The sequence below is a fragment of the Poecilia latipinna genome, unplaced genomic scaffold, assembly GCF_001443285.1.
Source record: "Poecilia latipinna isolate Pla-1442-1.1 unplaced genomic scaffold, P_latipinna-1.0 Scaffold542, whole genome shotgun sequence".
Classification (NCBI taxonomy): domain Eukaryota; kingdom Metazoa; phylum Chordata; class Actinopteri; order Cyprinodontiformes; family Poeciliidae; genus Poecilia; species Poecilia latipinna.
In genome coordinates this window covers 133057-146401 of record NW_015113158.1, presented here as the reverse complement: position 1 = coordinate 146401, position 13345 = coordinate 133057, and the positions used below count along the sequence as shown (strand labels likewise).

General features: G+C 40.3%; 2 protein-coding genes across 4 annotated transcripts; one reads left to right on the top strand and one right to left on the bottom strand.

Annotated features, from left to right (window-relative positions):
* Positions 1-7294: 7294 nt before the first annotated feature.
* LOC106952840 (retinol-binding protein 2) lies at positions 7295-12999 on the top strand. Of its 2 annotated transcripts, XR_001426057.1 has the most exons (5): positions 7295-7437; positions 8337-8515; positions 8603-8704; positions 9018-9133; positions 12989-12999. XR_001426057.1 is itself a non-coding variant. In XM_015041215.1 (4 exons), the coding sequence occupies exons 1-4, from the start codon at positions 7365-7367 to the stop codon at positions 9069-9071; spliced, it is 408 nt and encodes a 135-aa protein (XP_014896701.1). In that variant the 5' UTR covers positions 7295-7364; the 3' UTR covers positions 9072-9173. The 2 variants fall into 2 exon arrangements, 1 of the variants encoding a protein (XP_014896701.1); XM_015041215.1 differs by lacking the exon at positions 12989-12999 and having other exon boundaries at positions 9018-9173.
* On the bottom strand, positions 10961-13191 carry LOC106952838 (tubulin alpha-1C chain-like). 2 transcript variants are annotated; one of them, XM_015041213.1, is made up of 4 exons: positions 13073-13191; positions 12366-12522; positions 12073-12252; positions 10961-11997 (listed from the first exon to the last, which is right to left on the bottom strand). In XM_015041213.1, exons 2-4 carry the CDS (start codon positions 12471-12473, stop codon positions 11017-11019), a joined length of 1269 nt encoding a protein of 422 aa, XP_014896699.1. In that variant the 5' UTR covers positions 12474-12522; positions 13073-13191; the 3' UTR covers positions 10961-11016. The 2 variants fall into 2 exon arrangements, with proteins under 2 accessions (XP_014896699.1, XP_014896698.1); XM_015041212.1 differs by having other exon boundaries at positions 12073-12221; positions 12300-12522; positions 13073-13187.
* Between the last annotated feature and the right edge of the window lie 154 nt (positions 13192-13345).

Sequence of the window (13345 nt, the reverse complement as noted above, 5' to 3'; positions counted from 1 at the left end):
TTTAGAACATTGTGAATAAAGGAGTGAGTGTGGCAAAAAACTAATATTTCTCCTCTCTTTATTTCCAGCATACAAATCTGGACACCCTATCCCAGGCTGATCCCCCAGGACCCTCAGCCCTTTCCAGCTCCACAGAGGAAGCCACATGCATTATGTATCACCATCCAAGCCTATTTCAGAGCAGAAAAGCAAAAAATAGAGATGCAGAGAGCATCTCTGGCTCCAGCAATCAGTCCCACGGTTTCATATGTTTCTCTGGTAAACGAGGTCTTGTTCCTGCCGTGCGGAATTACCAAGAGGGATACATAAAATATTTAGCATTGTCATCCCCCTTCCTTGCTCTCCACTTTCCCCCTCAAACTTACTGCGAGGTAAAAAGTAAAAGAAAATGCAGAGAGCCTGCGGTGGGATTTCTGATTATCTGGAAGGTTTGTAGATTTGTGAGTAAGGGAAGAAGAACCATGCAAATTGGAGGAACCCTTCACTGCATGACTGTTGCCATCAGGGAGGAGGAAGCCACATGTAGAGGAGGAACACGAGATTTGATCTACAGCGAGAGGAAGAAGTCAGGACTCAGGCTGGCAGAGGTCTGGTCCTAGCAGACAGGAACAATAATGATATTCAGGGAAGATGAGGCTTTTAACAAAAAAAAAAGACCAAACAGCCATGCACAAGAGTGGACACATGCATATATTTATGAGAGCACAGAAATACATGAGGCTCAGCAAGGCTTGCGCTTTACCCCTGGCAGCTTCTCCAAAACAGCACACGCCTACAGTTCTTATTGGTGACCTTGACATGGAGCACACCTCCACAGGTACCTTGCTGCAAGAACGTTTTTTGACACCTTAAAAGGTTCCCTCTATTGACATTGAGGCTGGCCAACTGGCAGACCTATTATTTTCTGCTCTCTGAAAGACTGCACACTATTTGTGCGTGTGCAGAAGCCATAAAAATTGACTGGCACTTGCGTAGCTTTTGTCCCTTCAATTGGAAACTGCAAAGCTCTTCCAGCAGGATTTATTTTGCATCTTTATCTGTTTGTGTGGAGACATAGCGTGTCTTTAAAGCTACTGCATCTCTGGAAGTATTTGCCATTTGAAGTTACAATCAGGTTGCCAATCATACTTCAGCAGACTGGGGGTGGAGACTGCTGTATGCTTTCAGTATTATGAAAGCATACAAGCGTGTACGTCAGTAAACTGATGATTTACCATTTTTGGGAAATGTTCTTATTCTGGTTTTGTGGGACAGAGAAGAGAGGCAACTGAGCTTCTTCACAGTGAGAACAGTTGACTAGGTTTCGCAATTTCCTTCTTAGTGGCTAGTAGGTTGAAGAGCCTGTGAAATGGGTGGATTTTGTCACCTGCAAATTTGAAGGGCTTTGTGGGTGATGTAAATGTCCTGCTTCTGTTCCCAGAGGAAGTGTAGGAACTGATGGGCTGTCCTGGGCAGTGATGCAGTGTTGTTGCTCCATGACAGGTCTTCAGAAGTATCCACTCCCAAGAAATTGGTGCTGCTCACACACTCCTTTTTTTTTATTTTTTGTTGCAACATTTCGAAAGTTTGTCTATAATTTGCATGACAATTTAACAGAAACTTAGTTACCAAAACGATAAGCAGAGCTCACACTTAGCAAACGCTGAGGAAAAATCTTTCTCATGCATGAGGCTGCCACCACAATGTTTTACCATTAACCGCAGCAACTTCTTCTATTTGAGTGTTGAATAAAGGTTTGTCTGCAACTCATAGTTATGCTTTTGGCAGAACTTTGCTGGGTTCGCAAAGTTACCATGAGACACCTGACTGCCTCTGGGATCCAAGCTCTTCCTGCCCAGTCTGTCAGTTTAGATGGTTGACTCTGTCTTGGTAGGCTTGCAGTTGTGTCATCCTGTCTCCATTTTTAGGTGTTACATAGAACAGAACTCTGTTAGATGTTCAAAGAATCGGGATATAGTTTTACAACCTTTCTCTCTGAGCTGTCTCCTGTGTTCCAATGCAGCAGTGTTTGTTCACTGACATTATTCAGCAAACCTCTGAGGCCTTCATAGAACAGTTGCATTCATACTAAAACTAGATTACACATAGACCGACTCTGTTTGCTGCTATGTAACTTTCATTATATATGAGTAAAGGGGGGGGGGATGACAATGCATCTCAGACTTTTGCAATTTTGGAGTATAAACAATTCTGAGACCCACGTATAATTTTCCTTCCACTTGCACTACTCTGTGTTGTCATGAAATACATTGAAGTTAGTGATTGTAAAGGCACAAAACATGATCAAATTAAACAGGTGTGAATACTTTTACATGGCACTCTATGTTGTTTTGATATGTGAAATCTCCTCTAATGTGTGCATGCGATTTGTTGGTTTTAATTATGAATAAAGCCAGAATAATTCAACTGTGTGAGAACATTCGGGCCCTTTCAATACTCACTGGGACGCCAAAGCACACAGCAAGACGCAGCACTATTAAAATCCATGGGTGGGCTGAAAATATATCACAAGCACATCTACTCTTGGGGGTTTCGTAGGCAAGAGCAGCCTTCTCTCAGTCATTTGTGTCCTCCGAGGATTGTGATTAATCTTAACTTTGATGTTCCTAAAGCAACGGGGAGGAGGAAGATATTGGCGAGAAGAGGGAGCCACTGCTGGAGCTGCGAAGGGGATGTAAAGACAGAGCACTAAACCTCTGCTTTAAATGTCAAGTTAATGAAGCAAATTGAATTGAATCGCACAGGATATTGAAATTGTATTGAGCGACACAGCACGCAAGAACGATGCTCAAGGTCTTACTGTTATAAGATTAGGCTGCCATAGAGGGATAAGAAACTCGACTCTCAGAGGGAGAGGAGAAAAACCCAGCGACAAAGGAAACAAAATTATACCATTAGATCAAAGCCTGTCAACTGCTATAAGATGTGAATTGGCACGAATGTTGTTTAAACACATTGCATATGCATGCAGGCAGGTGGAAATTACAATTGGGATGTATTCAGAGCACACAGACACACACAATCGGTCCAAACAAGAAATATCTTTGCATATGAGCACTTGGGGCCTTCAGGACTATTAGGCAAAAATGCATTTGGGGTGAGTTAAGATGCTTTAATGATTCATGGTGCAAATTCACGCTTCTTCCTTTTGTTTCATAGTTACTATAAACCAGTCAGCGAATAAGTAAAGTTGATCCTGCTCTGTCAACCTTTTTGTTTACCAGATGGCTCTGTTTAATCTGCGCTTGGATCACAGTATAACTTGTGAGGATCTTATTTTGGCCTCAAGTTGCACAATTGATGCATAAACACTGAAGCCTCCACTTATATGCAGCAACATTGCCCCTTTGTGGCAGAATGCAAAAATGTGGAGACGCTTGATAAATACCTAAAGATATAAATGCTTCACTTGAATCTTTTGGTTAGAGTTAGGAGAATATTTAATTTATGGTGGTGAAAAAATGTCCGATTAGGAATTCTAATGTCAAAAAGACCACCAGAAAATCCACACTTATATTACCAACCCACAACTCATCATCAGTGTAGGGTTTCGTTCACACTTTCAAACTGATATGGCTCAGACTTGAAAAATCCTCAGACTACAGAGTATGAATAGCTGGAAACATGTGACATTTGTGAAGCAATATATTACTCATGCCAGGTTAGAAGTGTTTTTCATGTGTTTAACTCTCTCACCCACTTACTTTTCACAGCAACCCCAGGAAGTGGGGCTACAATACAGCCTGGGGTGTCGCAATGAATTCTGGGTCCCATGACAAAAGAAAAAATCTAATGGGGCCCCTCACCTCCATGTAGGTCCTTTCACCACAACTTTATAAAATCTAAAGGTTTTTGAAATATATATATAAAAAATACACTTAAATATAAATTTACGTCTGTGTGCAAATTACAACATGTATAACATTTAAATTAAAATGCATAAACATCATTACTTCGAGTAGTGAAAACAGCTGATTTTTTTAACAAGATCATAACAAATAAGTTCTTGAAAGTCAGAATATTCAATAAAACATGCCGTAAGACAGCTATCTGACCTTTGCTCAGCCTGACTCACCAAGTCTGTCTAACACTGTTATGGCTAATAAAATGTGTGTTAGCAACTCTGTTTATTAAAAGCATGATGTTCTTTGCTGCTGCTTGACCACGGCTGCTGTTCCATCGAACTCTGAAGCCCATGGTGAAAGCTTAGGAGAAAAACACTTTTGCACAATTATTCTTACTCTACAAGCAAGTTCCTGTTATGTTATATAAGTTCATTAGGGAGAATTCCATATATTCTGCCACCGTCTGCTGGGGTTGCAGCATAGCATTCACGGATTTAATAACAAGCTAATAAAAGAGGCTGGTTTTCTTTTGGGGACTGTTCTGGTGCAGTGAAGGATTCTTCACACAATAAAGAACACAACTGATAACGCTGAACATCCTCTTCATTAGCTTATCTAAGTAAATATGACCACTACTGGAGATCCTTCCTGACCTCAGCCATCACCATCTACAACAACTGACAAAATTGAAATAATAAGAGTAACAACAACATTCAATTTCCCTTTTAGATTAATACAGTTATTTTAATTGGTAGGAAATATGTATATGTCCATAGAAGTGAAAAGGTAATTTCAGTTTTAGTGGAACTTGGCTGTGCAAATGACATCACAGTCTACTTACCTGTTTTTCCAAGTGTAAATTTATTGCAAAACAAACAATGAGAAGTACAACTCCTTAACTATCATGATGACACAAGTGTAGTCATGAACCCATTGACTTACATGTAAGCATTTTGAAGGTGGCACTGCTAAAAAAAAATAAAGGGAACACTCAAATAATGCATCCTAGATCTGAATGAATGAAATATTCTCATTGAATACTTTGTTCTGTACAAAGTTGAATGTGCTGACAACAAAATCACACAAAAATCATCAATGGAAATCAAATTTATTAACCAATGGAGGCCTGGATTTGGAGCCACACACAAAATTAAAGTGAAATGTTCCCTTTATTTTTTTGAGCAGTATATTTTGATCCATTAAGCATGAATCAAGGCGAGATGCATGCACTTCTAATAATCTTATCAGTTCTGATAAACTTCCCATGCTGCTTCACCTTTAACCCTCCACATACAAGTCCTTCATCACAGGATCAATTAATCTTCAGATAGAGCATTATCATAAAGTTGTCGTAAAACCATATCACCTAAGCTGATTTTTCCCCCCCACATTAAAGCACACGAGCAAGCTCTAGATATCAAACATTACTCTACACAATATTGTGTTGAAGTTTCTTAGATAAAGAACAGGAAGAGATTAGATATTAGATAGCAATTTGATTGAATTCTCATTGTAAGAATGACAAACCACTGCCTGAAACCTCAACAAAAACTAAGAACTTTTCATTAACCAGAGTTGTGCAGCTCAGAGATATAACACACAAAATGTTGTCATAAATACTTTATCAAGGCAGACTTGCACACTTTGCCTGATAAAGAAGCTCCAGCAGACTGAAGCACAGGCGTCTTATCTTAAAGTGATTCAAAAAGAGAGCTTGAAGCATGGACTCTTAGGGAACACTTGCGCAACTATGTACTTGAACTTCCATCTAAGCGAACAAAATATGCTTTCTATAGTAAAAGAAACTTTCTGTGAAAAAAAAACAACAAAAAAAAACACAGAGAAAAGAACATTTCTGCTCCAAAAAATTGCACTAAAGAAATGAGCTCCTGCCTATTGGTGGACATCTGTCTTACAGCTTCTCTCCGTCTCGCCCCCCCCCCCATTCCAGCCCATTAGATGGAGTAAAAGCAGGCACCAGCTTGATGGCAGGAAATGGAGATGGAAAAAAACAACTGGAGATTCCTAGAGGACATGCAACAAATGCATAGTAACACTGACAAAACAAGCTGTTAGAATTTAACCAATAAAACTCGTGATTTTAATTCTATTTCTTTGTAGACATGACATATGTTTAACAGCTAAAAAAAAAAAAAAACTCTTTAAAATGTCTTTTGTCCAAACCAGTTTGCTAAATTCAAAGGTTTTTTTGGACTACATTGGCTAATTTAATTAATCAAATAAATCATTTGTATAAAATTGATATAAAGTTATATTAAGTCAGTATTTATAGACTTCGACAAGTAATATTTGTCCATTTGTGTTCCATGTTCATATATCAGGTTTCTTTCTCTTGTATCACGATAGAAACATTTGCTGGGTTCTGTGCTGCAGAAAGACATGAAAGGACCGTCACTGTTATCATCATGAAGTCATCTGGTTTGTCCTCCATGTTAAGACAAAAAACCAAAATAACTGGTTTGTGATTGAAGCATGAAACGTTACTGAATTAGTAAGAAGCAGTCTATTCTTACAATGTACCATTTAAACCATTTCTGCAACTGCAGCATCAAAGGAGCTTAGGGTGTTAGCAAGTTTAGCATTAGCATTATGGCTGAATTAGCTAAAGCCGGAGAGAAACTTGCATTTTTGTGCCATAACATGGAAATGTTCCTAACCAGAGTTCTTATGGAAGTTATTAATCTTTTCTAACCTGATACACTTATGCCATTCATATTACAACCCACACAACCATCTTAGCATAAGAAATATCTGCTGGACACCAGCATAAATGAGAAAAACTGCTAACTGGACCTGACCCATTTCACTGCCCCCAGGAATATCTTCTATACTCTGACAAAGATAAATTTTGAGACAATCTACAAAAGAAACAAGAAGAAAGTAAAATGCAGAAAAAACAAAAAAATAACAGGAAAAGCATAGAAATTGGCTAAATATTTTTGCAGATAAGCTTCTTTTATGAAGCTTGTTGTACAAAGCTATGTGTGTTATTTTTTTGTCATTAATCTGTTGCAATTAGCTCCGAGTCTTTGAGGTTGGATGGCATCTTTGCCATCACCCTAATCTTTAGTTCCCTCCACAGATTCCCTCTTAGAATCAAATAAGGATTCTGGCCAGTATATATTGAATTTTTTTATAGCTAAAGTTTACTATTGTTCAAAATGCATTTTTATAGTGCAGAGAGTCATGTCCACTCTCTACAAAACAACATTCATATTGTGATGTTCTGCCACAGAAAAACATGTTCTGTAAAGTGGTTACAATGCAGCGAAGGAAGCATGAACTTTATGCCACATACACACACTTCCAATGTCCTGAAGCAATTATCAGGCGGACCATGTCCTTTGGTCCACATAGTCTCACACATTCATACACACACTTAAGCACACACACAGAAACAAAGTGTATATAAAGGGCTGGGCCCTTGAACTCTCTCCCTTCGTTGGAAAATCATATCTCAAGGCAGGCTGCTACCTCCTCTCACAAACTGCTGACAAAATGCCTGCAGACTACAATGGACGCTGGGAGATGGTGAAGAATGAGAACTTCGAGGATGTCATGAAGGCTCTCGGTAAGTTCCATCCTGATGCAACGCATGTAATTTGATCTTGTTCAATTGATCATGAAAATCGTCTTGCTCAAATCAGAGTGCTATACTAAAAGACAGAGTCAGGAAGAAAGGAACATCTTTGCAGAAAATGTAACACCGGTGTGACAGAGAGAGCAAGAATGCTGGTAGGAGAGGGACAGAAAGGAAAGCAAAAAAGAGGTGTGATGTGCAACTGCTTCATTTCCTCATTGAGCTGCTTTCAGGCGAAGTTAACCTCCTCTCTATGAGCAGTTGCTGTCTGTTGCTGGGCCAAATACACATCGATTCGGTTCCTTCTGCATTTTCTTTGTTCCCCATCTAAGAAAAAAGAGAGATTCTGACCCTGGATCAGCTGACGGGAGCTGGCTCTCCTCCTTGCGTGTCGTTGATCAGCCCCAGAAACACTTTCATCTTTTACGACAACTTTATCTGCAATTCACAAAAAAACAAGCCACAGTGCAGTGAGCTCAGTCAAGAAATCCGGGGTAATCCTTGAGTCCTCAGACACATTTCCTTGGAGCAGATTGGAAAAAGAGATCCTTATGGAAATGGGCCAGAAACTATCAGTCAGATGGGTAAATATGGTGCCCCATCTGTAAGAGTGATGGAAAGAAATTGAATTTCCACTTTACGGCAAATAGGATATGAATATCTAAACGATTAGGATGGGTGGTTCACTGTGGCAGAGCCTGATGCTAAAAGGGTCAAAGAAAGTCATTCAGATCTATTCTGACTGAATTCAAGGTGATTTTTGACAGGTTATTGTCACATCTGTGTTTTCACAAATGCCATCAGCATCCAGGAGAAGTTTTCACAACTTTACAAAAACATACATTAGAGTCTGTTTCCTGACCACATCTGACCTCTCTCCACAAATCCAGACATTGACTTTGCCACCAGGAAGATTGCCGTCCATCTGCACCAGACAAAAGTGATTGTGCAGAACGGAGACAAGTTTGAAACCAAGACCCTGAGTACCTTCAGAAACTATGAGGTCAACTTTACCGTGGGGGAGGAGTTTGAGGAGCACACAAAGGGACTGGACAACCGGAAAGTAAAGGTGGGGCAACCAAAGGGTCAATGAAGGGGGGGTTGGATTCTAAATGTGTTGGTCTTTGCTTTAAATGTCTGTGATGTGATATATCAGAGCCTGGTTGTCTGGGATGGGGACAAGCTGGTCTGTGTACAGAAGGGGGAGAAAGAAAATCGCGGCTGGAAGCATTGGATCGAGGGAGACCTGCTGCACCTGGTGAGAATAAGCGTGACACACTGGCAACTGGTGTGAATTTATTGCCCGTTTCCTCATTAATAAATGAATTAATTTATTAATTTAACATTAATTTCCTCATTAATTACTGAACATAAGAACTCTACTTCATTTACTTGAACCAGTCGTTCCCAGTTGCATCACATTGAGTTGCCTCATGTCTCTGGGCAATAATAAAATGCTTTTGAAACATGCATATATATATGTAAGCTCTGCCTGCTTGTGCAACTAATAGACGCCCTTGTTGCATCACATTCCTCCAAGTTTGAAGGTCTGTGCCTTTTTTTTTTTACAGGAAATCACAGCCCTCGACAAAGTCTGCCACCAAGTGTTCAAGAAGAAGGAATAAAAGGAGGAGGAAGATTGATTATGTGTAAAACCCTGACTGCTGTGTGTGTCATATGCTTAAATGTGAACTTTATTAAAACATTTTAATAGAAACGATGTCTCGTTAACTGTCTTTTGGATGTGTTGTTTTTAAAAAGGCATCACGTTCTTTCACATCACTTCATCTCACTTCCACTTTTCCTATTTTAGATCAGTTAGTATCACCACAATTTTTTTTTGCCACCTCCCAGAATAACGGACCAATTTTTTTTTTCAGTCAATTCTTTAAATTCAGAACTTTACATACTCCCAAAATTGCTTTGTAGATGGATTGTAGGGCAACACCTCCAACATAATGATTCCTTTTGTGATTTTGTGGAACAATCCAAAGAGAAGAAGTCCACTTCTACAATCATGGTATTTTAGGGTTAGGTTCATCAGCATGTTTGGATCGTGTGATACTACTATAGATGGAGGGACTTTATCCATAAAGAAGAGGCCTGTGCTTCAACTGGCTGATAAGCCACTCAGTGAGGAAGAAGCCATTACTCTAACAGAAATATAAAAAGCCTGGTGGGCAAATGTTCTGTGGTCCAATTTAATAAAATGTAATGATTTGGCCATCATGAATTTGCAAGCCTGGCGAAGAAAGTATAGTGGTGGAGGCATAATACTCTGGGGTGTTATGCTGCAGCAGTGAAAGGTGAGCTTTGTAGAATAGATGGCCTCATGCAAAAGAATATTAAGTGTAAATATTAAATCATCAAGGAAATTAAGGCTTGGAGACAACTGGCTCATCTGAATGGACAATGACTTGTAAAATTATAACAAAGTCCAGATCAAACTCTCAAATAGACTGTGGGCAGAATTGTGTGTGAGCAAGGCAACCAACAAAACTGACTCAGTCATCCCAGCAGCAATATTTACCTGGAGAAAAAGAAAACATCTTTAATTTTCAATTTACAAAAAACAAGCAAATTTCCTGAAACATCTCTGGACATTATAAATCAGAAATACAGTTGGAGATTAAGATGTTTTTGTATGTTAGTTTCCCCTTTGCAATTTTAGGCAGTGTCATTCATTTGTTTTTGTTTTTTTTAAATAGGGGATCAAGAAAAAATATGCAGCACATGGCAATATTGCTAACAATTATGCTGCTATAAATTCCTTAATTTCCCTCCCACCCTTCCTTCCTTCCTCATCCCCACTTGTCAGATATAGGCTAAACGGTCAATGACAGGAAATATCTTGGCCAGTCCTACTCTGGCCTAACCTGAAGCTTTATCTGACTGCAAGTATTAAAAAATAAATCTAAATTTTAGAGTATTTGTATTTTTCTAAGATCCCTTTAACATCCAAGCTCTGTAAATAAGTGAATGAAAGCCGTTATGTGGTAAATAAGCAAAGAAAAATGTACTGATACTTAGAACGCTTGCTTTTATTTTAAATGTGGTTTGAGAAATAGACTAAGAGGCAAAAACATAGCAAATATTCCCCATTTGGTCCAGTTTTGTTTAGACTAGAGCTGTAGAGAAGCTTAAAGCAGACTAATGGGATCACTGGCAAGTGCTAAACAGGCTCAAAGTAGGAGAGGAAAAAGGAAATGCAAAAATTAGTCTATTTTTCCATCTTAATTTTAAAATATTGTTTTTTGTGCGCGCCAAGTGCATAAAGCAATGCAATATAGGTTTTAAGGTAGTCCAAGTTTAATATCGCATAATCTGTGTTATCCACCACAAAGTGCATGCAATTTTTCTTTTTAAAGATACTTGACACAAGAGCCAACTTGTAATATTAAGACAGCCCAAGTTTGTCACCTCCAATCAGCTTTACACTTGTCCCATGTGAAGCAGACCATCTTTCAAGTGATAGAAGATATTTTAAGTTAAATCACCACTTTGAGCCAAGAAGCGCAATAATGCAACACCATTCTTTATTAATCAAATTTATATAAGGAATACAAGTCTTTAATACTCTTCTCCTATATCATCCACTGTAGCTTCCTGGGCATCTGCGCCAACCTCTTCGTAATCCTTCTCCAGGGCTGCCATATCCTCCCTGGCCTCAGAGAACTCCCCCTCCTCCATCCCCTCACCCATGTACCAATGAACAAAGGCCCGCTTGGCGTACATTAGGTCAAACTTGTAGTCGAGTCGAGCCCAAGCTTCTGCAATAGCCGTGGTGTTGCTCAGCATGCACACAGCCCTCTGAACCTTGGCCAAGTCACCACCAGGAACCATAGTGGGTGGCTGGTAGTTGATGCCAACCTTAAAGCCAGTTGGGCACCAGTCCACAAATTGGATGGACCGCTTGTTTTTAATAGTGGCAATGGCAGCGTTGACATCTTTGGGCGCCACATCACCACGGTACAGAAGGCAGCAAGCCATGTACTTGCCGTGGCGAGGGTCACATTTCACCATTTGATTGGCTGGCTCAAAGCAAGCAGTTGTGATCTCAGCCACAGTGAGCTGCTCGTGGTATGCCTTTTCAGCAGAGATCACAGGGGCATATGTGGTCAGAGGGAAGTGGATGCGTGGATATGGAACCAAATTGGTCTGAAACTCTGTTAGATCCACATTAAGGGCTCCATCAAAACGAAGAGAAGCGGTGATTGAGGACACAATCTGGCTGATCAATCTGTTCAGGTTTCTGTAAGAGGGGCGCTCGATGTCAAGGTTTCTGCAGCAGATATCGTAGATTGCTTCATTGTCCACCATAAAGGCACAGTCTGAGTGTTCCAGGGTGGTGTGAGTGGTCAGGATGGAGTTGTAGGGTTCCACTACAGCAGTCGACACCTGAGGGGCTGGGTAGACTGAAAATTGCAGCTTGGACTTTTTGCCGTAGTCCATGGAGAGACGTTCCATCAGTAGGGAGGTGAAACCAGAGCCGGTTCCTCCACCAAAGCTGTGGAAAACCAAGAAGCCCTGAAGTCCGGTACACTGGTCAGACTGGCGACAAAAAGGGAAACCAATATGGAACAGCTGCATCAGCTCACCTAAAATAAAACTGCAGAGATTTCCTACCAGTTTGCGAATCCTGTCCAGAACCGGCTCAATGATCTTTTTCCCAATTGTGTAGTGTCCACGGGCATAGTTGTTGGCAGCATCCTCCTTACCAGTGATCAGCTGCTCTGGGTGGAACAACTGGCGGTAGGTGCCAGTGCGCACTTCATCTGACAGACACCGACTTAGACTTCTAGCAACCTTGGGGTTGAGAATTTATGTTGAAACTTAACAAGTGATCTGCTTACCAATTACTGAGGGCTCTAGATCCACAAAAACAGCTCTGGGAACATGGTTCCCTGCTCCAGTCTCACTGAAGAAGGTGTTGAAAGAATCATCTCCACCACCAATCGTCTTATCACCGGACATCTGGCCGTTCGGGTGAATCCCATGTTCCAGGCAGTAGAGTTCCCAACATGCATTACCGATCTGGACACCAGCCTGACCAACGTGTATGGAGATGCATTCACGCTGTGGAGTAAGATGAAAGAGTTATGAGCAAAAAAACAAATGGATGCAATTACATCTCAAGGCCTCAAACCCCTTGGGGCAAGCTGCCTTTTTCCTCCCGTAGCAAACAATAAGGGTTCTTATAATATCTGAATCTGGTGAATGAAATGTGTTTAACTGGAGCCTTGAATCCGATAAGTAGGTTTTCAGTTGACAACCCAAATAATAGAAGCCCTGGGTCATTGACTGAAAGGGACACAGGTGGAGCCAATTAAACCCGTGGAGGTCATTTCTGTACAAACGCGAGAATGAAGACATTCTGAAGTTAAAAACTGTAGCTTCCATTAACCAAAGGACCACACGACTTCTAAGAAGCAGTTTAAATAGAGCGTCGCCTCCCCACACATAGCCAGCAAAAAAAAAAAAAAACAATAAATAAACAAACAAAACAGGGAATAGCCGTTTTAATCCGTCGAGGCAAACTAAGCAATTTTCCTCAAAAGTCTCCCATCAGTTTAACAATAGACTTTTAGGAATTCAGCTATGCCATAAATATAACATTAATACTCACCATTTTTCTGAAGCCAGATGACTTAAGAATCGGACAAAAGACAAACGCTGCCGAATCTTGTCCCACTGGCAGGAGTGTTGTGAACGGATATTGGTGCGGCAATTAAATACATCTGCGTCGGAAGTAGGTCTTTTATTCTGATACGTCTTTTTACAAGAGGCAACGTTCTGATTGGTTGAAAATGAACACTGTGACAGAGCATGAGGTTCACGTCAAAGCGACAACAGATGTGGGAGATCATCGCTTTTAAAAACGAATTCGAAAAATATATTC